Below are 22948 nucleotides of genomic sequence, written 5' to 3' on the forward strand. Positions count from 1 at the left end.
GAGGAAATGGAGAGTGGCCGAAACTTTTTGCGGAGCCAAGCAGAATGAATCGACGAAGTGCTGTGGGAGGGCTTGGGGGAAGGAGAAGTTTTTCTGCCTGGGATAATAAAAATCAATTTACGCACTTTTGCTGTGAGGGACGAGGCCTTTATTGCTGCTCCACTCGATGTTGTCGATGTCCCCTTTGGCGTTGTCTTCCTGGGGTCTAATCGGGGCTAATGGGAGTAGCTCCGGGGGGAGGGAAAGTGCCTGGCTTTGACAGCGGTTGGCCCCTGTCAATGAGTGGGTAGGATGCAGCTTATCTCTGGCCTTGAGTGTTGATCCTTCACAGGACTTTTTGGCACAGCCCACATTAATTGTTGCTTTCAATTGGTTTTCTTTCCCCGGGGTTATTTCTGCCTCTATCAGGCTAATAGAATTATGAGCAGATATGTATGTATTTCTGTGCGTGGTACAGACTTTTGTTTATTTGAAAGGAAAAAGCCAAGCTAGCTGGAAAATAGTAGTCATGCAGATCAGCCAACACAGCGAGTCCCTAGTCAACAAAGGAAGGTGGAGAAAATGCAGTGGGCTATTCCTGTTAGTGGCTATTTTTGTGCATGCTTTTCTCTTCATTTTTCTCTAGAGACCCTGTGGAGATTACAGCCAGAAAATCCATGTATTCTTAGCCAGCTGCAAAGCAGAAAACTCGTTCATTTGTTGGCCTTAATTTCAGTGCTTTTCCGAACCATTAGTGCTCCCTTTTTGACTTTTGGCTCAGCCTTATTTTGGGAGAGCAAGAATTCTGCTTTTATTTCTGAAACTCGTTCTCCATTGAAGCACAGCTGCTGATGGCCTGCGGCTGTGTTTGCATTCCCCCCGCCACATGCAAATCTCACCCGGAGATGGCTTCAAAAGTCAACAAGGCGTTCACTTAGACACGACTCCTTTCGCATCTCTCGTCGCACGTGTGTTCCCCCCGAACATGGAAAAGTCGCGTGTCATCCCCTACAGACATCCCCCAGTCACATCCTCAGTTGTCACTTGTAAGTCCTTTTCATGGCAGCAGTGGTAAGTCCTTTTCCTCGCGAGAAGGAGAGCTCTCGACTCCAGACGACACAAAGAAGTGCGAACCAATTAGAGGGCTTCTTTAATATTCATTCTTCAGAGATTACTAAAATCAAACTGGATAAGAAACAGAAGGTAGAGGAAGCTGGTAATGGCCATGCGGAAACCCATCTCATAGTTCACGTAAAACAGTCCGCAGTGACGAAACCTAAACCTTTGATGGCTACAGAATAGGGCAAAGTCCGAGATCTACGAAAGAGAAGTATATAAATCTTGAGGATCTGTACAGTAGAAACCCTTGGTAGATTAAGCTTACACTTCGTTCAAGTGATATATCCATGTTCTCAATGTCATTGAAGAGCTTGAGGATCGTGGAGGTCTTCCTGCCCGTTCGTTCTGCCAAATCGCATACGGCGATGGCCAGCCAGAAGTCGTACATGTTGATGATCATGGCCTGAGGCACAATGAACAATAGGATGGCGTTCATCTCCTTGTGCAGGCTGATGCTGAAGATGATATAGTAGTAGATACCTAAGACGTTGGCGGCCAGAAAGCTCACCATCACCATAACCATCTGGTAGTCGTAGTTGCCGGCCAGGCGATGGTTCAGCTCCAGCAAGCGACTGTACAGGGAGAGAAGTCTGTCAACCTCGCAGGACTCGACTGTTTCGCCCTCTGCCAACTGGTTGGCGAATCGAAGCAGCTCTCGATTCACGATCCACACACAGCGATATATGTAGACCACGGCCAGGTGGAAGTGCGAGGCGCCCAGAAGGACCACAAGGACCATAACGCATAGGCCAGTAGTCCCTAGAAACAGCTGCGGGCTGTAATTGGGAGACATTCCCAGTTCCATTACGAGCATGGAAAAGAGCTCCAGCACCACGGACAAACCCCTGTGCAGGACAAAGTCATCGAAACTGCAGCAATCCTCCAGGGGATAATGTCGAAAGTGGCGCCACTGGAGATCCATCAGCTCGTTGAGGATCTTGGCAATATCCCCGCTCTTCCAGTAGCACCGCAAGAGCATTAGGGCAACCATAACGAGGCTGTGATAATCGTGAATGGAGTTGACCCGCTCAGCCAGAGGATTTCGCTGAAAGACCTCCATCCGCACTGGTGCCTCCGACTCCGTGTCGTTGGCCAGGATCAGAGCAACTATGCCCACATTCAGGACGATGCCATACCCAATTAGCCACTTTGAACGATGCAATTTCCTCGTCCAGCTGTCGTAGGTGAACGGGAACAATCCCAGGACCCATGAGCCGTATAGCGCTCCCCTCAGGGTGACGTGAACTAATTTCTGTCGGAAGCCACCATCCCGACGGCGAAACATCCCGGTCCGGAGAATCAACCTCGAATGGGAAAGGCAATTTCCCTCGTTTCGGGCAACGAATGTGAGCAGCGATAAGGATGGCTGGACAGATGGATCGGGGTATATCGTTCGGGTTGGGTGGTGAAATGCTGATGAAGGGCTTAATTACACTGGCCAACAAACATTTTCCCATCACTCCATGTGCGGGCCTGTATGTCTCCCTGTTTTGCTGGCGAGTATATAAACACTTTCTATTCCGAAAAGACCTCTTTGGGTCCTGGCTCATAATGCGTACAACGTTTGCTGCGATTAAATCGTTTAATTAATTGGATGGACACGGAGTTGGAGTTCCTCCCCTCCTGCCCCATACTCGTAAATGTCTTCGTGCTGTCATTCCTGATGGTCAGCTCATCAAAATAGTTTCAAGAGGAAAAAGAAAACGAGAATTATTCTTAGAAGAGGCATAAGTACCCCAGCAAAAGCACTTAGATCAAAAATCTGTGAAAAATACGTAGCATAAGGCTTCGAGTGCGATTTTATCCCCAGCGATTTCCACTTCACATTTGGAGTGTTCTTTGAGCACACAAGCAGAAACCAAAAGAGGAGGATTTCCCCCTTAAGAGACATCCCAAATTGATGGCCTGCACTGCTGTGGAAGTCTCTGAAGTTGTGCAAATTAAATGCCATTCAATTAGTATCGCCTCTCACATCCACATCTCAGACGACACTTTTGATGCCTCACTGAGCAGCTGAGATGCGAGCGCAGATGAGGGCAAGAGACTGTGATGAGGCGAATGTCAGTTCAGTCGAGCGATGGAAATCCTCGAAGCTCTTAGAGAATCTTCGCTTAATTAGGCTCGATTAATGACTGGGCGTGAGAGGTTATCCAATGACCCCAGGCTGACCTGGAAATCTGCATTCCCCTCGAGAAAAGAAAAAGTACTCCCCATCGAGACATCCCATCGATGTCACTCGATTGGACTGGTACCTCTTCTGGCCGCTGATGTCCGGAGCAAGCTTTCGAATGGTTTCAACTTATTCCTCGATGGCGATGCAACTGCAGTTTTTGACACTGTTGCAAAGTTAACACTTCTTCGCCTGCTCCTGCCCCCTCTTTTTGTGGCAGTTATGTTTGCTGGAAAACTTTTAGCACCTGTCACCTGTAAACGCCGGTTTGCTTTCCTTTCCCGCTTCACTTTTAATTTTGTGTGATTTTTTCCTGCTTTCGAAGTTTGTTTTTTGGCAGCATTCCGACTAGTGATAGGCGAGAGGTTTCTCTTCCTCTTGGAAACAGAACATTTAGTAAACTTTAAAGCTGATTATTTGGGGAGTCACTGTCTCCTTGGTTCACTCCATCGTCAGGGGGAATAGTTAAGTTCACATTAAATCGTTGTTTAGTGTTGTCCAAGAGGAATTCAATTAGGATTCAAGTACTCTCCGTATTTGCCCTCTGGCCAGTTCATTTATAAGCAGATTCAATCCATTATCCAACCGCATACTCATAACAAGTGAGCTGCATCCTGTGCCCAAGGGGGTATCCTTTGAACCATTTGCAATTGGAATTAGTATACGGAGTCTCGGCACGACACAATTGCAGTTTAAATTTTTAATTGCTGACCACAACAAACAAACTGCAAACGGCAGGCGCACCTGCGAGGATCCTTTTGGGCGGAGGACATCCTGCGGCTCATCCAATTTGCATCGCTGCATAATTGGAATGACTTCTGGCAAGGACTTCTATTGCTGGCGTGGGGAAGGAGCCTGAAAATAACTTCAACCATTCGCATTTGCAGCTTTATTTAACACGAAATGGTCTCCAATTGTGGCTGGTATCTCGCCATCACCTAACTGTGGGAGTCCTTCTTCCTCCTTCCACCTCTTAGAAACCACAAGACGATTGCAGCTGAGAGGAGACGTGGAAATGTTTGTGGCCAGAGTGGGTTGAGGGTTCTGCTCCTGTCTCCACCACATTTATATCTGTTATCTCTCAGATATCTGTTAGCCCCTCTCCATCCTCGTTCTCATCTACATATAAATCCCTGATTAAACGCAGCATTGAAGCGTCAAACGCACATCTCTAAGCACGTCTCTACCTTGGGGTTCCCTTCCTCCGTTGACAATGCTGGCAATAGACTCCTTTTCCGTCCATCTGCAACCCTCTTCCACCCAAGTGCGTGATTTTCTTTTAAATAAGACGCGAAAAAATACCATCATCTCAAAGGGAAAATAAAATGGGGGAATAAGTTGTCCCGCGTTGCGCATACGCCACGTGAGCCGCCTCCATGACTGCCGCCTGCAATTAGGCAACGCCGCTAACATTTTTATCCCGCTCACATAATTACAGGCAGACACGACCCGAAAAGGATATGAATGGTGTGAAGTATCCCAGGGATTCCCATTCCAATCTCCAACTTTGACTTAAGGCAAGAAAGACCTTCAGCTGGAGAGGGGTGCTCCTCGAGAGTTGGGGTGGGCCGAACCAAAATTAAGTTAATTAGACAAATTGAGTTAGCAAAGGGTTAGAGGTGGGTGAGGTAGTAGGCGTGGCTATGGAGCAATGTAATACGATTTATAATTCCTTCTTTATTCTTTCCCATTTTTGGCTTAGGATCACCATTCTCTAAGTGATTCGGGGCTTATATTCTCAGAATGTTATTTTTAATGTCCCTGAGCCAAAGAACACCACCAGAGGGGAGCAGTATAATGCCCTAACCTTTTCCACTGCGTTATTGGAAATGTTTTCTCCTATTGCTGTCGTGTTCTGTTTTGCCATTATCCCAGCTGCTGTAAGCCCTGTTGCCTGCTGTTGCTGCTTCCTCCTCTGTAGGGCCAAAGTTTAATGTTTCGCTTGGAAACGGATTCCCGGAGACTACGGGAAAACTTAACTCTGAAGTCGTTAAAATCAAATGGAAACTGCCTCCTGGAGGGAGTTCTTCTTCTCGTAGTGGAGGAGGACGATCTCTTCAGTGTTGTAGGAGCTAAAAGACATTCCGCCCACTGCTATCGTTCCTCCCCTCTATAGATGGCACTCGAGAAGTGACCTCTTCATAATTTCAGGGATGGGAAATCTCGTCTCAAATGCAATCGGTGCATAAATTTCGCATATCAAAGAAAAGCAAACAGCCACTCCCCTCTTCCCCTTCAAACACAAATGAAGTGCAAAAACGGGGCAAAACGAAGTGGGAAAATATTTGCACAACAAAGTAGCAAAAAGAAAACAAACGAGAAACGTGAAAAATATTTTCACAGTTGGAAAAGTTCCCTCTCTGAAGCGGGAGATGCCAGAAAACTGTTGGAAAAGCGTGAAAAAGTGCGATGGTAAATATTTACGAAATATTTTCGCAGATTCTGCAAATCAAATCAAATTTCTGTCCGCGTGATTTATGATAGGAATGAGGGGGGACTTGGAGTGCCACAGCGAAGGCCCCCCTGCAGTTGTTTACTTGGCAAAGGATTGGACGGGACTCCACCTCCTTATATTCCATCCTGTTGGGATCTCCACATACTGCAATCCCCTCTGCAGACAATGCAATTTGCAGGTGTATTTTTTTTCCCCCGGTAAGCCCCTTTTTACTCGTGTGGGAAATCTGATGGCAAGGCGTACAGTCCGACACGGAAAACTCTCAGAAATTGACTTACAAAGGAGAAAAGCGACTGTGGGTGACGGGTCAGGGGGAAATTAGCTCTGCTGCAGTGAAATAAATTGCAAATTTCAGGGCGGAAATTGAAAATTTATTGGCAAAAGAAAAAGTTGTTAACGGTTGTCCCCTCCTCCTTCCACTCTTACTGCTGCTCCTTGAACTTACTCTTTCTCTTGGGTGTTTCTCCACCTTCACTTGGGAGAAGTCTCCCAGAGATCGTTCAGAGAGAGATGAGCGAGTGCAGAATTGATGATCCGGGCTGTCAGGAGACAAAGTGCCAACATTTTGCACCGCTATCAAACGACAGAGAGAGTTCTCCTCCCTCTATGCAGGACATTTAAAATTAGTTTTGCCTGTTTACTCGGAGCTCCAGTTTCCCAACATTTTCCTTGCCTTCCTCCCAGTTCGTCCTCCCCTTTCGGGCATTTTTCATGCTTTCTTTCGACCGCCGCAAAGCATACAACACATGCAGCTGAGAGCTGGGAAAGTTGAGCGAAAAGTTTGCCACTCCACCATCTCTGAGGGGGGAGAAACCTCTCCCATAATAAGTTACACTTAGCATTTCCTCTACCCCTGCCCCTGCCCCCCTCCCTTCTGAGTGCATTTTTTACCTTTTATCATTATTTGTTCGCACATTTACCTTGCTTTTTCCAAATGAAGCTTTCCATCGAGATGACGCGGGGATGATGATTGCTTTGGTCTATGCAAAGTGACTCAATTTGGGTTCATGTATCCATTAGATACCCCCCACTCTCTAGTATCCCTACGATGCGCCACTTGCTGCGTATAAAATATTTTGCAGATAATAAAAGCTGCGAGAAAAAACACAGAATTTATGCTCTGTGAAAACTCGTAAATTTTCAATGTTCGTGATGATAAAAATCGGCCATGAAAACGCAGCAAAGAAATAGAAATATATAGAACCTCTCCTTGTTGTTTCTCGGAGAGTGTTTTAGGGGGAGAGACGCTGACTCTAACCAGAGAAGAGAGAGGGAGAACCATAAATGGATCCTATATATTTATGGGAACTCTGGTGGATAATTTGGCAATTGCTGGGTGGTTCATTCCGATGATTGCAGATGAGCAATGAATCCTCGAATGGCGAACTATTTCTATATAAGAGATGACTCTCGTTAATCCTGAAATTCCCCCAGCTAGACACCCTCTCTGAGATCCTTTTTCCCGTGGAAAACTTCCTTTAATTTCCGCAGCAATAAATTTCCAAGAAAATTCATTTGAAATGGCCAAAGATAAACAGAAATCGAAGTTTTCTCCCTCTCCTCCCTACATTTCCAACAGCAATTTAAAGACAATTAACAGGCGACAGGAAGTGCGACGAAGAATAGAGAAAGTTTGGGAGAAAAAAAGAGACAGGGATAAAGAGAATGTGGAGAAACATGGCCGAATAAAGATAAATAAATTTAAGAAAATACAACAAAATGAGGGCAGGAGAGAGAGGCGGAGAAATCGAAGCGAAGGTCATTCCGGGTCAGCGATTAAAATTCCACCAAAAGTTCTCCCTTGAAGAAGTCCAATAGCCAAGGACCTGAGGAAGAGTCCTGTAGAATGGAATTAATAGCAGAGAAATTTAATTTTATGACACGGAATTTCATGGCTCTGCTCTGCTCTCAGCGGCGCTTAAAGAGGAATACAACTGGAGAACTCCCAGAAATTCGGTCACCGGTTTGGAGCGCCGTGAAAATGAATTACTGATGATTTTTATTGAGACTCGAATTAAAAGCGAAGAATATGTGATGGAAAATGAGATGAAACCCCACTCCAAACTTGTTGTTCTCTCTCCAATGTAGTGTGCCACAAAGGAAGAAGCTTATTTCCCCTTCATTTTCATCCCCCCTCCTCTATGAGCACAAAAACAACAACCAAAATTTTCGCTGTTCAACGGGTACGTGAATCATTCCAGGAGGAGGAGCGCACGCAGGAGGAGAGGTGCAACATTTTGTGGCACACGCAAGCGGAGCTCGGATTTTCCTCTTTTCATTGTTGCTTTTGGAGGTTGGATTGAGAGGAAGAGGGTGGCAGCAGGTCAAAGGGCGTTGCATGTGTGCTCTGGAAATATTTGAACAATTAACTTTTGCTTTTTTGTTGGCGGCCGCTGGCGGAAATTTGTGTGGTTTTTTCCGGTGGACACCTCTTTCATTTTCATTCGAAATGCCACCAGAATCCACAGCAGAAACAACAGCAACATCCATCACAAGAAAAACGGCAACAAAGTGGAATTAATTATGCAATTTGGAGGTGAGAAGGAGCATAGGGAAATGAGAAAATTACCCATTATGTTTGTGGAATGATGAAACATTGAAAATACTTGCCTCAATGAAAAGGAGATAATGCATTATAAAGGATGGGGTCAGTTGGCCTAAAAAGGGTGCAGCGATTGGCGCCGGGGAACAGCGGCAACAACAGGACAATATAAACGGCAGATCCTATTTTGTTATCCTTTAAGTTTTTAACGGCAAGACTACAGAATGTTTTCTTTCGCTATGTTCACAAGATCTGCAGCAACGCCACCAACTTTTGAAGAGGATGTTTTTCCTACTGACATTTCCATCTTCATCTTCATTTTCCATGCATCGCTTGGCCTTTAGCCACACTCCTATCTCCCATTCAGGACACTTGCCATATCTCCCCTCTCCTCTTCTCACTCTGTCTCTCTCTTTATATCTTTCCATGTGTGAGAATGTATCTGTATCTCAGTGTGGGTGTGGGTTAACATCAAGTTCATAAAAATATCTGCCATAATTGCAGCTAAGTCAGCAAATGTTGACTACTATCCTGACACTGCCTCACATCTCCCCTTCCCCGTCTGGAGTCATTCGCCTCACTGCCTGCCACACTCCCCGCTGCCCACTAACCTCGTCCCCATTGTTGGTGCTCCCTTTTCCCACCTCCTGGCTCCCGTCTAGCCGCATTTTCCTTTCAGTTGCGTTTTCCTTTGGTTGAATATGATATGAAAGGATTCACACAAGCATCGCAGGAAGTACAGTTTCAGGACAGTCGGAAAGGGGCGAGGGGGAGGTGGGAATAGTTTAAGGGATAAAGACAGGGAGAGGGATGAATGGGAGCACTTAGTTTTATGATTCCACATTCAGAGCTACTGTTCCATGTGGCAGAAGCAAATGAAGCCAAAGCAAACTGATTCGAGGAGAATCGCATGGAGAGAAACGCATTTCATTTACTCTGAAGATGCTTCTTTCCTTGGATGTGTATGATTTGAATGGAAGTGCGATCATGTATCGATCTCTATATTCAGCATCACTTAGAACCCATTTTATTCCTTTCTGCGACACTCTCCCTCCTGCAACATTCAATTATGTGCCGTTTGGGGACTCCCCCGAAATGCAAATCAAAATGGGAGGCAATAAAAGTCACTCTCAAGTTGTAAACAAGATGGGGCAAGTGTCTCCTCCAACTCCTTTCTCACAGTCATTATTCGCCAGACAAAGGAAGCGAGACAGAAAGAGTTCAGAAAAAAGAGAAATATATTTATTCTTTACCTTCTCTCTCTCTTCTGTGCCTACTCCTGTCAACGCTCCCTGCTCCTTTTTTATAAAGCCCCATCAAAGAGGGAGGCAACTGCAAAAGGCGTGGCTGATTGCAGTTACATCGGAGGGAAGAAAAGGGAGATCCGAAGACACAGGCCAAAGGGGGCCGAGAGGAAGACATTTGAATATTTCCCAAGCTGCATTTCACTTCTTCTTTCTCCCCCACTCTTTGGCACTCACTTTGTTGCATTTCCCTTCCAGTTTGGAAAAGTTTTCTTTGTTTTTGCAACAAATTGCGGCAGCTTTTCATGTTCCTTTTCATTTGCTTCGTTTACCCCGCTCCACCTCCGCCTTCACCCCTTTTTGCCACCTCCGCCTCATTTGGCCAGCTCCAAATATTTATCCTGGACAAAGTTGGCTGCATATTCAATCGGGGATTCCCTTCATGAGACTCTGGTGCTCTCTCCAGAGGAGAATCGATGGGGGATGGATCCTCCGACTCATAATTGACAGCTTCATTTCCCATTTTCCGTTTGGCAGCTCCAATGAGGCGCACCATTTGATTGTTCTGCTTTCCCTCGTTAGCATTGCTTACATTTCCAGTCGATTTCCATTTCTGTTTCAATTCGAATTTGAACTAGAATTACATCATTTACAGCATTTGGAATGTGTTCCATGTGGATGCCTCATTAGCCAGCCTGTGGGTTCGCTAGCCCTTAATCAATTGGAACTGTTTTTATACATTTTTCTATACATTTTGACCCACTTTGGATCCCTTTTCCCTTATCCATTTCTGTTTCAACTGCAGTTGAAGTTGAACCTGGGGAAAACATTTGCAAATTATTTGTATTTTCAATTAAACTCTCGAATATTTAGCTCTACAAATGGAGACCCCACATCGGATAGGGTACTCCATCAACATCCTGTAACTGTGACTGCTCCCCCTCCCTCCTTCATCACTTCCTGTCAGCGTTGCATGTTCTTCTGTCCGTTATCGGAGCTTCCGCTTCTGCTTTGTTTCCTCTCCCATCGCCACTTCCCCTGCCCTTCCGGAACTGAATCCCTCGGAAAGTGTTTATCATTAGTTCACATGACTTGCCCAGTCCCACCAGGAACTCCATGTTCCCTCCTTCCCTAGTCTCCTTTACATTTGCGTAGTCATACAATATTAATTAGGAACCTCTTCACACATTTCCCAGAGAAAACTGAAAACGAGAAAGTGTTCCACCCGCCTCGACAGCCTCGACAGCAGTAGGAATGAGAAACCGTCTTAAATTACTCATACGCTACCGGCACCCATTAATTTCCGTAATGTGCTGCATCCAATCCAGCGTTCCAGCGACTGCAGCGGCTCTAATTTTAATCACATTCGGATCCCCTCCTCCTATGAATTGAGGCTCGAGACTCCATTTGGCCTGATTTGGGGTCGAAGTGATATATTTTCTTTTGATGAGGTGAAAAGTGGGCGAAAGTCAAGGCGATGGTACGAAAAGGTTTGATGGAAAAGCTCTATGATTGAGAGAAGAAAACAATTCTGAAGCAGATTTATTGCGACTTATTGCGATTTATCAGGGAGAGAGACCTCTCAACTTGTACGAGTTGCCAAATGGTGAATAGGAAACAAGAAAAAAAAGAACTAGAGAAATGATTAAGATGCGGTAAAGAGAGAAAGAAAATAGGTAGAGGAAAGGGCAATTGAAACTGAAATATAGACAGGAAAACTCTGCCATTTCTCCATTTTATCATCCTTCGCTCCAACGTATAAATTTCTCTCCAGTGGGTCGTGGAGAAGTTTTCAACTTGCGATGAAATTGCATTTAATTAACATTCAGTCACACTTCCTCAACCTCCTTCTCCTTTCGCATGAAATAACTCTGGAAGATGAGGGAGAGAGAGGTTCTCCTCTTATATAGTTTCATTGCAACAGTCGCAGTTGGGAAATGTAAAGGAGAAGGAGTTGGCCTTCTCCCTGTACATTTCCAGACTTCGATTCCTTAATTCCATTCCACGCAATCTGTAAATCGAAACATTTATATCTTCATTATGGCAGCTCCAGCTCCGTTCTGTCCATCATCTGATCTTCTGGACAGAAGGCGTGGAGTCGTGGCATATCGTTTGCCATCCGCCTTCTTTTACTCTCCAGCTCTCGCCACCCATCCCTGCTGTTTCCCCATCTCTGATGACATTTCACTTTACATGGCCTTTACTTGCTTGGCTTTAAATTTTCTCGGTTTATTCTGTTTTCCTCTTTTTAATTGAAAGAAGGGAAGATTTTAACGAATTTATCGATGGATGGATGACATCCTCCTCTGCTACCTCCCATTTCCCACCCTTCCATTACCCTACCCGTGCATTGATGTGGGCTTGGTCGGTTTGCCTTGTAACATATTTTATGCATGCCCCACTGGGCGCTCACTGAACAATTCTCCGACCAGCAGAGCAAACGGGAGAATGGGACTGAGACTGAGACTGGGGGATATGAAATATATCTCCATCGCATTTGCATGGATTCTGTGCAAAGTCGCGGCAAGTGGCTCAGTGGGGCAGGGGCAGGTACAAGTGTGGCATATGCAAATAATGATGCCATTCAGGAGAGTTGTCGTTTTCCCGGGTGCTGGTCGCTGTGTTGTGTCTCCCTTCTCGGAGGATATTAACCAACTGGAAGATAAACAGCAACAACAAGTGCATCAGTTTTGCCCCTCTCCCTGCTCACTATATTCCCCCGCTATCCATCCATCCTTCCATAAATCATGCAGCACCTTCGACCCATTCTGTGAAGTTCTCCGAGTCTGTCGCACAATTGAGCGCCGCAAGACGTGACTTTGAAGCTGTTGCAACTTGACTTTCCCCTCTGGCCTCCTGTTAACCTCTCGAGAACTGAGATATGTTTCCCTGCCTCGTTGCCCACCTTCTCCCTGACTTCCATCCATACTCCGATGCTGTACTCCTTCTCCATAGCCAACATTAGCATCTCAAACAAGGCAAAACATTCAAATTTATGTGACCCCAGACCCAACCCTACGTTGAAGGCACATCCGAGTGGGAGAATGAGTAGTTGCATGGAGAGGGAGAGCGCAAAGGGGAACCACAACTAGTCATGCATTGGGGTCAGGCCATGTCAGGAGAGGAATGTTCAGGGAGAAGCATGGAGGCATCACTCTTTCGTTGGCAGAACCGCGGGCATGCGTGGGGCGGAATATCGTGAGGATTTTCCACTCTATTCAAGAGTTTCCATTTGCATTTGTAGGCCAAGAAAATTCCGAAAGAAAAACAATACGGGAAATGAATTAGAAATGGAAAGTGTGAAGTGGGGACATCTCCTCTGCCTCTGTGGCATAGTTTCTTTCATAGAAATACTTTCCCAGTCTGCTACTCCCATTCCCATTCCAATTTCCATTTAAGTTTCTTCATCTGTGAGTTCAAGGACAGGACGAAACCTTGAACTCTGCTGGAGTGAAGGCAGAGGATGGGGAATACATTCCTCGAATTTGTCCGAACTTGTCTCGGACCGAAAACTCATTAAAAATTCTGAGAGCAGAAGTAGAACGGCAACCGAAAGCAGTTCCCAATCAGATGGAAAAGCTTTTGCCCTGGGGAGCATGCGATGTGGACACCGCTGCGTATGAGTAACCCCATGTAAAGCTGTTCATTGGCAGAAAAATAAGTTAATAGTATGCAAATGGACCGAGAGTATGGATATGTACCATTACATCAAGATTGGGCTAAGCTCGGGATAACAAATTATTGTAACCATCCACTCCCAGAGGATTATCAAATGGTTTATCTGAATACAATCTCATGATTTCGAGCTCTCTATTCAATCTACCTTAAAACAATTTAAGTAAATCGATCAAATCTTTTGTTCCACATCTGACATGGACGTCCTTCTCTTGGATGTTCCATTGCCCAGTTCGGATTTCATCTCAATTTGGATGCCTTTCATCATCCGATGCCTGGAAAATGGTTTGTTTGCTATCTCGCTGGAACTCGCTTTGGCCCAAAGGAAAACGTATGGCGTGGAAAAATGTTCCAATCAACTGAATTCAGCTGCACGCTGCCGCTCTGCCATCTCTATTCCTATCCCTCTCTCATCCGCCACCGCCCCCGTCCTCGTCGAAAATGCGGGCAATAATGAAAGTGCTGACAATGTGAACCGAGCCCAGGCCCCAAATTGCAGCTGCACCTTGTCGGCTTCCTGCACAATCCGCCCCCTGCCACTCCCCTGATCCCTGATACGGAACCGGAGCCCCATCCATGGCGACCACAGCTCCCTTCAGTTTAGCAAAGGACGAGTCCGGAGCCGGACCACAGCCAGGACGAGGACGGGAAAGCGAATGAGGAGCAGCGCTGACGTTCTGCGTGCACGGAATTTTAAATGGGTGCCAAAAACAGTCAGCTCCATCTATCATGGATGGTGGGGCATGGCAGCAGGTCCATCGTGGGAAGAGAGAGGACATTCTTCGTTGCACTTTGACCTGCATCTGCTCATTACATTTTGGCGTTGTCTGCGGATTGCTGTTGGATATTCTCAACGACAAACAAAATAACATACATATTTTGTGGGTGAGTCCTGTGTTGGCATTGGGATCCCCATCTAAGTGCCAGGTAAAACTTTATACCAAGGCCTCAAACTCAATAACCTGTTTGATGCTCAGTTTGGGCCAAGTTCGTAATTGGATTTAACTGTTGTCAGAGGGGGATGACTGGTAGAGCTCCATGTTGAACACACCATACCATGTGGCTTTTCCTGAGAACAAAATACGCGAACAAAAAGCAATTGACCCAGAAATTCATCTCCTGCTACCTTTCAACATTGTCCTTTTTTTCTGCCTCTTTCAGCCACAAAATCGAAGCCCAAACAGAGCGAGAAATCAATATGAAGGACTCGCAAAGGGTGGTCCAAGGGATGCTGCCTGCCCCTTCGACCACACCGCACGCAACAAATGTTGCCAGACAACGGTGGCATGCCGCCAGCAACATTCTATCTGTGTCTCTTTCAATGGGAGTGTCTCTCAGATAATTCGGAGAAGGAGCTTTCACTCTCATTTATCCTCTCTCCTGCTGTTGCCATAAATTTGTTGGCTGAGGATGCCCGACATCCGTTCGAGGGCCACCATTTGGGGGAGGTCAGTAGTCCTTTCAGTGGCCCTCCGAAAGGAGTCTGCCGCGAGTCGAGGGCTCTGTCCGAAATGCTCTTATTATTCATGTCAACGATTCGCACATTAATGGTGGAATGGAAGGAAATTTAAATATATTTTGTTTAGAGAATGGGATTGCTTGCCCATCGGTGCCTCAAGATAACAAAAGTCTCAATTTAATTGTCAATTAGAAATGGTGGGATGAAAAGTAGATGAGTATGAGAATGAGTCGAGTGGATCCTGACATCAATCAATGTTCGATTTGCCTTTACATCAGCTGCTCGAATCCCATCCTATCCCATCCATGGCCAGGCATCCCGATCCCCTTCCATACCAGGAGACAGTGTTCTTTAAATCCCGATGAAGATGGAAGATTGAAGAGATTCTGTCTGAGCTTGGGGCAAACTTTTAATTGATTTGTGTAGCAGGAAAACTTCTTCGGCTCTCTCTTTCTCTCTGCTTTCCTTTTGTCGTCTGTCGTCGAACAATATTGTTCAACATTTCTGTTAATTTGTTTGCCCCCGAATAGAAGAGATGCAGAAGCAGACAAAGAATCCACAGACAAACAGAAGGAAAACTGCGCAATTTCCATGTTTATTTCCCTGGGAAGTACTCCGGGAAAACACGAAAGCCCCAATGAAAACTCCGCTACACACAGACCTTTGTGGTTCTTTTGCTTTGGTTCTTTGATTCCTAGAATCCGCAGAGCAAACGGAATATTCAATTGAAATATTTTTGGGATCGGAAAAGTGAAATGCGGGGATGCTCTACATACGATTAGGATAGGATTGCCGCAAACACATCTCTCTTTATTGGCAAACTTTCCAATGCAAAACATTCTCGTATCAGGGGAATATTTATAGTTTAATTTATACCATTTTGGGCTGATAGTTTCTTAACTTTTTAATTGTTTCTCAAGTTCTGAGATGTAAATTAATTTGGTAATTGTATTTAATATTTTGCCTATCCTGTCTCTCTTTCCCTCTCCTTTCTTTGAGACTGCCACAAAAAATTTCCAACTTTTAGTTTGATTTTTAGCCAAAGTTTTGCTTCCTCTCCAAGTGAAAACAGAACTTATCGAGTAAATAAATATTTTCATTTGCCTGGAAAAATATTTACAGGAAAATCTGAATGAAAACAGGAGAAGGGAAATGTGCAGAATTTATTTTTGTTTATTTTTTAAGGATAAGAAGGAAAAATGGCTTAAATACAGGAGAGGGATATGAAGTGCTGTTACCATTGGGAAATATTTATTGCTCATGTCACAAATATTTTTTAAAATCGCTATTCCATTTCTGTTATTTTGATATTCCTTTGAGCAGCTTAGAGCAGAGGTTTCTCTTTGAATTGCCTCTTCATTCGGGGTCACTTTCCATCATTTGTATCGCTTTTCCGACGGGACAGACAAAGGAAGACTTTGCACAAAGTAGCGGAAGAAAAAAAAAAAAAAGTTTGCGATAAATGGAAACAAAGTCAGCAGTAAATTTCCCTTCTCCGTTTCTTGGTCCATTTTCACTTTTTTAATACTTTTCCCCATCCCCGAATTTGAGGTCGCGTCACAGTTTTTTTCCTTCAACAGATTTGTGGGATTTCCCCGAATGAAAAAACAAGGTTCCTGCTACCTCTTCTTAATTATGAAATGCACGAGGGGAGCCGGCAGTTTTCAATTGTGTTCCTCCTGCAGCATCCCCTCTAACAACAAATCTGTCAGGCAGACGACGAGCCAACATTTGTGGCTCTGCCAAAGATTTCCCTTCATTTTAACACATTTTGGCCTCGTCCGGGGAGTAGGAGTGGAATGAGGCTGCGGAAAGAGGAGCGGAGTACTGCCAATCCCTTGACTTTCTCGCGATTCCCTCCGCCATCTCCGATAGGGGAACCGTTTGGGGCCTCCTCCTGCGACAGTGAAGGACGCATCGTAATTGCTTTTGTATGCTGAGAGGAGGGCTTACACCGATGTGGGACGGAGACAAAGGGCCTCTAAGCCGAAAGGTAACTGTTGTGGTTCCTGTGGAGGGGTGGTAGTGGGTGACTGACTCTTACCTCGTCCCCCGTGTCATCCATTGGGTACTTTCAGCTACCAAATAATATGCAGCAGCCAAAAACAAGAAAGCCACAGAAAAGGAAGCGAAAAATTTCCGCTAAAAGGAAGCAGCACACACACACACACACACGCTCACCAACACATTAGCACAATCACACACGCACAGAAGGTGATATAAAGAAGAGCATTAACATCCCAGAGAAAAAGTTGAATTAAATTATGAGTCTGCGGCGAAATAAATTTGAAAGCATGAAAATTTAAATAATGCGCCATAAACCGCATTTGTGTGCGTGGGTGTGTGTGTGTGTGTGTGTGTGTGTATGGCGTCTCTGCATGCGTGTGAGTAAGGGTATTCCAAATTTGATGCTAAGTTGCTGTTGCTGTGGCATTCAGAGTAAATTGTTACCATTTACACGATACTTGAGCACGAAACGAATCGTCCTCCCCATTCGCATGCCCATTCCATACCTTCTGCTTTCTCTGCGTGTAATTTCTCTTCTCTGCAAATGAGAGAATAGAACCGTCTTGAATCCGAATGTCTCTCTGGGCAAACTTTGCTCATCAGTCCGCGTAATTTCGCGGTGCAAGTTTCAAATTTGTCTGCGGTTCCTTCCACTCCCACCTCCCACTTCCTATCCAAGTTCCAGAATCCTTCGGATAGATGCCCCTAAATGGAGCTGGGAAACTGCCTCTGGCCGAAACTCAAAACGTTGACAATCTGCTGCTCAGGTTGTCCCAGAGAAGGGAAGTGAATGTGGAGGAAGCATGGGGCACAGGGCTTGGGGCATGGGGCCAGTAGTAATCACCGTCTGGGTTCTTTTGAATCACAAATTAGTTTTCATCAGGCTCAAGCTCAAGTGCCATCAGTTCCAGTTCTACTCGTAGTTTAGTGTAGTTCCGTCGAAAGTTTTCAAATGAACTAAGGTTTGTTCAGTGCCAGGAAAAGGAAATGTTATAGGAGGGATAATGCCCAGGGGTCAGGGGGAGACTGACCGAAGTTCCCTGCAAGCATACATAAGTCAGCAGGATTTCCAGCCTTGTTTGCTACCAGCTCTGTCCTACCTGCCTAAGATAGTTAAACAAAACATCGGGCAGATCCAACTATAGCTATTATGCAGCTCTCTCTGCAGATATTATCTGTGTTCTCCACTAAGATCAAGGAATAATCGAATCAAAAATTTGGAAAATTCTGATCTGAACTTTGGAAAACGTTCAGTTCCATCCAGCCTCAACATTCCCTTATTTGTGCAGTCTATCCTTAAATAGTCGACAATTTGTACTTTTAAGAGTATAAATCTGTCTCTGAGTTTGTTTTGACTGCGTTCTTTCCTTACTTCCTGTTCGAATTTATAATTCAGTCGACTTCTCATTCCGATTTGCATGCGAGTTTCCCATGAATGTTTCCATTTCCCATATTAATTTCATATTTACTCCCTCCACACTCGCTCTTCCTCTTTCCTCTGCCCATATTTTCTCCCTCCCATCGGTCTCGTTACTCATCTCCTTGTGCTGCTGCTGCTGCTGTTTCGCCGTAATCTTGTAAATTATTTTGGCCGAAGGCCAAGAAACTGAATTCGGAATTCAGAAACGAATTAAATTGGCAACCTCAGTGGCTCGTCCCTCCTACAGCCTGCTCCTCCCCACTGTTCTGGTTGAAAGACATTCTGAGCATTCGACCTTCTTTTAATTTCGTTGAAATGTCGCGTGCATCTGAATTCTCCTTCTGTATTTTCATGGCTCTCTCCCTGAGGGAAGAATTGGCAATAATAAAGTCGCATCAGGACCTGAAAGCGCCTATCCCTATTGAGTATGGTGGGCAGGCATTGTTAGAGAGGGGAGGAATGGCAGGGCAGAGCAGGGCACGGTTTGGCATCCTTCATGCAAAATTTGTAGTTTCTGCTTGTCCTTCGCTTTACGCGTCGCTCCGCTTGGGTGTTGTCGAGCCAAAAATGTTTTACGGCTACGTGAGGAACAAGTCTTCCATGTGGTTCTCGCATTCCCTCTTTCTCTCTCTATCTTTCTCTTGTGAACATATTGACAGTGGGATTGGGGATTGTGGCATACGCATGCAAAATACAAAGCGACACAAAATATTCACTTGGCGAATTGACTGAGGAGCCTCTCCCTTCCACTTCTCCTGACACTTTTTCCACACTCTTTTCTCGATTTCTTCGCTTCTGTTTGTTGACATTTTCCGGGTCTTTTGTTTCCGATTCGAGGGATAGAGAGGGTAAACGAGGGGATCCATGTGGCACTGGGTCACGTGCGACCTCATCGATGAGGATGATGATGATGACTGGGAGGTTGTCTGTGGAATGCCGAGAAATGCGTGGATTGAACTGCCGAATGCTTGAAGACAATTACTCAGCGCTTAAATAGAAAGCGGGAATCCAGCAAGAGCATCGAGAATCGCGAATAAGACGAAATAAATGCTTTCAAATTCACTTTGTCATCTGCTCCATCTAAAAGATGAAAAAAAGGGAATTTAGGAAACATATCATGATTGCTTAAACATCTTTCCTCTTGCAAATTTACATTCGGATCCTAAAGTGGGGAACGTCTCTGGCTACAGTCGCGAAACTTGAAGAGTTGCAGTCCTTGCAGTCCGCAAAATGGAAGAGACATGGGACACAACATCTCTTCCAGATAGTGAATATTCCTCTTACCGACTTTAGCCTCTATTATCCTATTCTATTATCGAATGAAATAATCGATACCAGCGCGAACCAAACAAAAGGCCCCGCGGCAAAGAGAGACAAGGCTGAGAGACAGCGACAATTGTGACAGGATATTGTCTGAATCGCATTGGGAAAGCGCGCGGAAAACCTATGTGAAAAGTTGCCAAAAAATGCCAAAAACGAGATCCAAGCAGCGGCAACGAAATTGATACAAATTTGAAAGTCCTGCGGCAATCGAAGCTCCTTGTCATAGATCTCCTTCATCCCACTTTTCTCTGACAATTTTCATTGAACGTCAATACCGCCACGCCCCTTTTTGTATCCATATCGGCCGTCTGCCTTGTTTGCCCATATCATTTGGTGATTAAATAGCTCTGACTAGGTCGGTATCCCCGGAATATATCATGAGGGGGTGGACACATATATCCCACATTGGCGGTAACTGCAGCAGGTCTCAATTATTTACCGATGGCCGCAAATGAAATGCGGACTTCCTCCATCCGTCGGTCGGTTGTTGGTATTTCCCAATTAATTCGGAAATTGTTTTTGCATTTCGGTACACACCGCACCCTCCTTCTACCCATTCGAATCCCCATTTGGGTTTTTGGCTTGGTTAAATGTCGTTTCTAATTGGCCATAAATCGCTTTTTGATTGTTTAGAATTTACACTTGGTTTACTCATGCCATGGAGCTGAATAATCTTGGGAGGGTGGAAACTACAAAACGAAGAGACAGAGGAGTGGCCACAAGTATTGTCATAGAAGTTAGAAGAATAGGTTCCTATACATACAAGTCTCTTATATCAAAGTCGACGATGATAAAGCCAGCAGCTTTTACCATTCCATTAACGCATGATATCTACATTTGATTTTTTGCCTAAAATGCTTCATTTATCCAAAGAATATACCCTTAAATACCCCCTACACTTCCACCCATAGCCATCCTCATTCCTTGAAGGATTGTTCTCTGCTTCCAGACATTTCACTTTTGTCTGCTTTCCAATTACAAATTCATAGACCCAAAAGTTGATTGTTCTTAAGCTGCCGCAGACAGAGTGCCTTTCCCTTTCCATCACATTCACACCTGTTCCACCTGTCTCCCTCCTTTTCCCATGAATAATTCGAGGACTGTGGAATGCCTTGTCCGCTGTCCGCTGACAAATTGTGGGGCTCGTTAAATGTTGGCCCCAAAACTTGCAACGAATTATGTAAATTTGAATGGAACGATCTTTAAGATCCTTGTAGTACTCTGCAGAAATATTTCCTCTCAAAGTTTATTCTCCTCCTCCTCTTTTCTTTATCAGAAGTACCAGAGGAGCGGGGAGTCAGGAAGCTGAAGACAGACATTAATTCTATTTAAGTTGTATCCTTGGCTTCCTGTTATCCTTGAGGTCCGCCCACATAAATAATTTTTAATGATGTGAAAATGTTTTGCCAAGCACTTTTCCTATAATTAATGGGAAGTTCCCAGGGAGAAACCTCACAGAGGGATGAGGAGGAACTTAAGGCAGCCAGGCCCAAGAAAAGCCGCAAAACAAATTAAATGGGAAGGTGAAGGCCGACATGTGTTTGCAACTCTAGCCGGAAGTGGAAGGAAAAACATGCCACTGGAATCCACAGGCATTTCGCAGAATCTGCTCTCGTTTCTCTTACGCTGCCTCCCTCTCTCCTGCCAGGGCCATGTCGTTCGATTCCTTGACGCCAATTCAATCAGAGTCCGATTCGGTATTTCCTGACTTCTCAGCACCTTCCCTATCATCGTCTGCTTTCCACTTCTTAAATTTTCTTTGACATTTTCCCATTTGCTATCGCCGTGCAATTTATATTTAGAAATAATTTCCGTTGCACTTTGTGCCACCAGCTTCTGCACCACGGAGAAAGAAAGCAACTCAAAAGTGGAAGGACAGGAGAGAGAAATCTGAGAAAAGAAGAAACTCTCCTAAGAGTAATGTGCATTCATTTGTACCCAGGAGACCTCTGGAGAAAACAGTGAAAATTTTTCTTTACTCGCGAGCAGAATTTAATGCAATTGAAAAGGGAATTCCAACTGGACAAAGTTCTCAAAGGGAAGGAAATAAGGTGTGCAAAGGGATCGTCCTTCCTTGAACCTTGAACTTGATGGAAACCACACACTAATCCTTCCCTGAACTGTGATAATTCCTCAGTAAAATGCCAAAGAGGATTCCAAGTTGGACTCCCTCAAAATCCACATCTCCATCCCCATCCACATCCTCGTGGGACATCCCCCAAAGAGGCAAACACCGCAATGCAGTTCGTGTCCGAGATCTGTTTTATGGCAGCTGAGAGGGAAGCCAAGAGGAGGAGAGGCAGGAGAAGTTGGTGCAGGAGATACAGGTGCACCAAGTGGTGGCACCTGCACATAGGTAAATTTGTCCAGCAGCGAGCTAAATTCCAAACGGAAGTGACACTCTAATTGAGAGCAACGAGCCAACTGGGAGATGTTCCTGGCAGAGAGGGAAAGAGAGGTGGAGCAGCAGCTGATGGTGTGGTGGAGAGACGGGGATGGGTGTGGATGAGGATGAGGATGGAAGAGGAGGAGATGTCCACTTCATGCGGGTTCTGGGAGCAGCACTAAAAAAGTAAACTCGTTAATTGCTAAGTGCAAAACCATAAAACGGATGTGAAACAGGGGAAGAGATCCGAGGAGAAAGTGGGCACCAGGATGGGGATTGGTTTGTTGGTTCCGCAAACAGTTGGCAGAGGGTTGGCGAGTGGGAAAGGAACTATAATGCGGGTCTGGAGTCGGACGCTGTCGAGTGCCACAAATTGACTAAAATTATATTAAGGAATATGCATTCCAGAAATGATTAAAACAGTGAAATTGCTGCACAGAAATTTTATCAATCCTATCCAATCAGAGTGAGAGATCCAATCCATATCACTTACATCGATTGTATCATATTTTATATCGGTGGATATTGGCAGAAAAGGCCAACTCATTTCAATTCAACTGATTTGCATAGCCTGAAGTCTCGGCGAATATTCGTGGAGATGTGTTCCAACTGGATTCCCACAGAGATTCAGTGTCAGCCACACCTTCGAAGCATTCTTCTTCGACAAGTCTGTGCTCGCATTTTCTTTCGCCTGTCATAGACTGTTGGGGAACATTTTCCACAGAGCCCAGAACAAGACGGCAAATGCGTTGCGTATTTATGAATAATTCAGCAAAAGGACATCCCACCCTTCCATCCTTCCTCCTGACTTTCCTATTTGTTTACCACAAATTGTCAAAATGTTGCCGGAATGACATTGGCAGCACGTGTAAGCCCACATCCTTCCTTCTCCTCCCATTTGCCTTCCACACCTGAAAGTTTATCCGAAATTGTCCATTGGAATTTATTCATGTGGATGCTGCAGGAGAGAAGAGCAGCATGTGAAGCATCATCATGCAAATCACTCACTCGGATCCATCACCCTTAAAGCTGTCGGTTGGTCAGTTCTCCTCTGGAGTCCCTTAGCTGGAAAACTTCCCCCAGTGACAGCTGGAAAAATTACTTCAATTTCATAATTATCGCGGGTGGCCATGTCTTTTCCCTTCGTCTCACTTCTGACATTTTTATTA

At 45.0% G+C, this 22948-nt stretch overlaps 1 protein-coding gene across 1 annotated transcript; it reads right to left on the bottom strand.

Annotated features, from left to right (window-relative positions):
• Positions 1-1143: 1143 nt before the first annotated feature.
• On the bottom strand, positions 1144-2383 carry LOC6589037 (gustatory receptor for bitter taste 22e). Its single transcript, XM_026988199.1, has 2 exons — positions 1364-2383; positions 1144-1296 (listed from the first exon to the last, which is right to left on the bottom strand). Exons 1-2 carry the CDS (start codon positions 2381-2383, stop codon positions 1144-1146), a joined length of 1173 nt encoding a protein of 390 aa, XP_026844000.1.
• Positions 2384-22948: the final 20565 nt, after the last annotated feature.

Source organism: Drosophila persimilis, unplaced genomic scaffold (assembly GCF_003286085.1).
Source record: "Drosophila persimilis strain 14011-0111.01,24,50 unplaced genomic scaffold, DperRS2 tig00000191-arrow-pilon, whole genome shotgun sequence".
NCBI classification, from domain to species: Eukaryota; Metazoa; Arthropoda; class Insecta; order Diptera; family Drosophilidae; genus Drosophila; species Drosophila persimilis.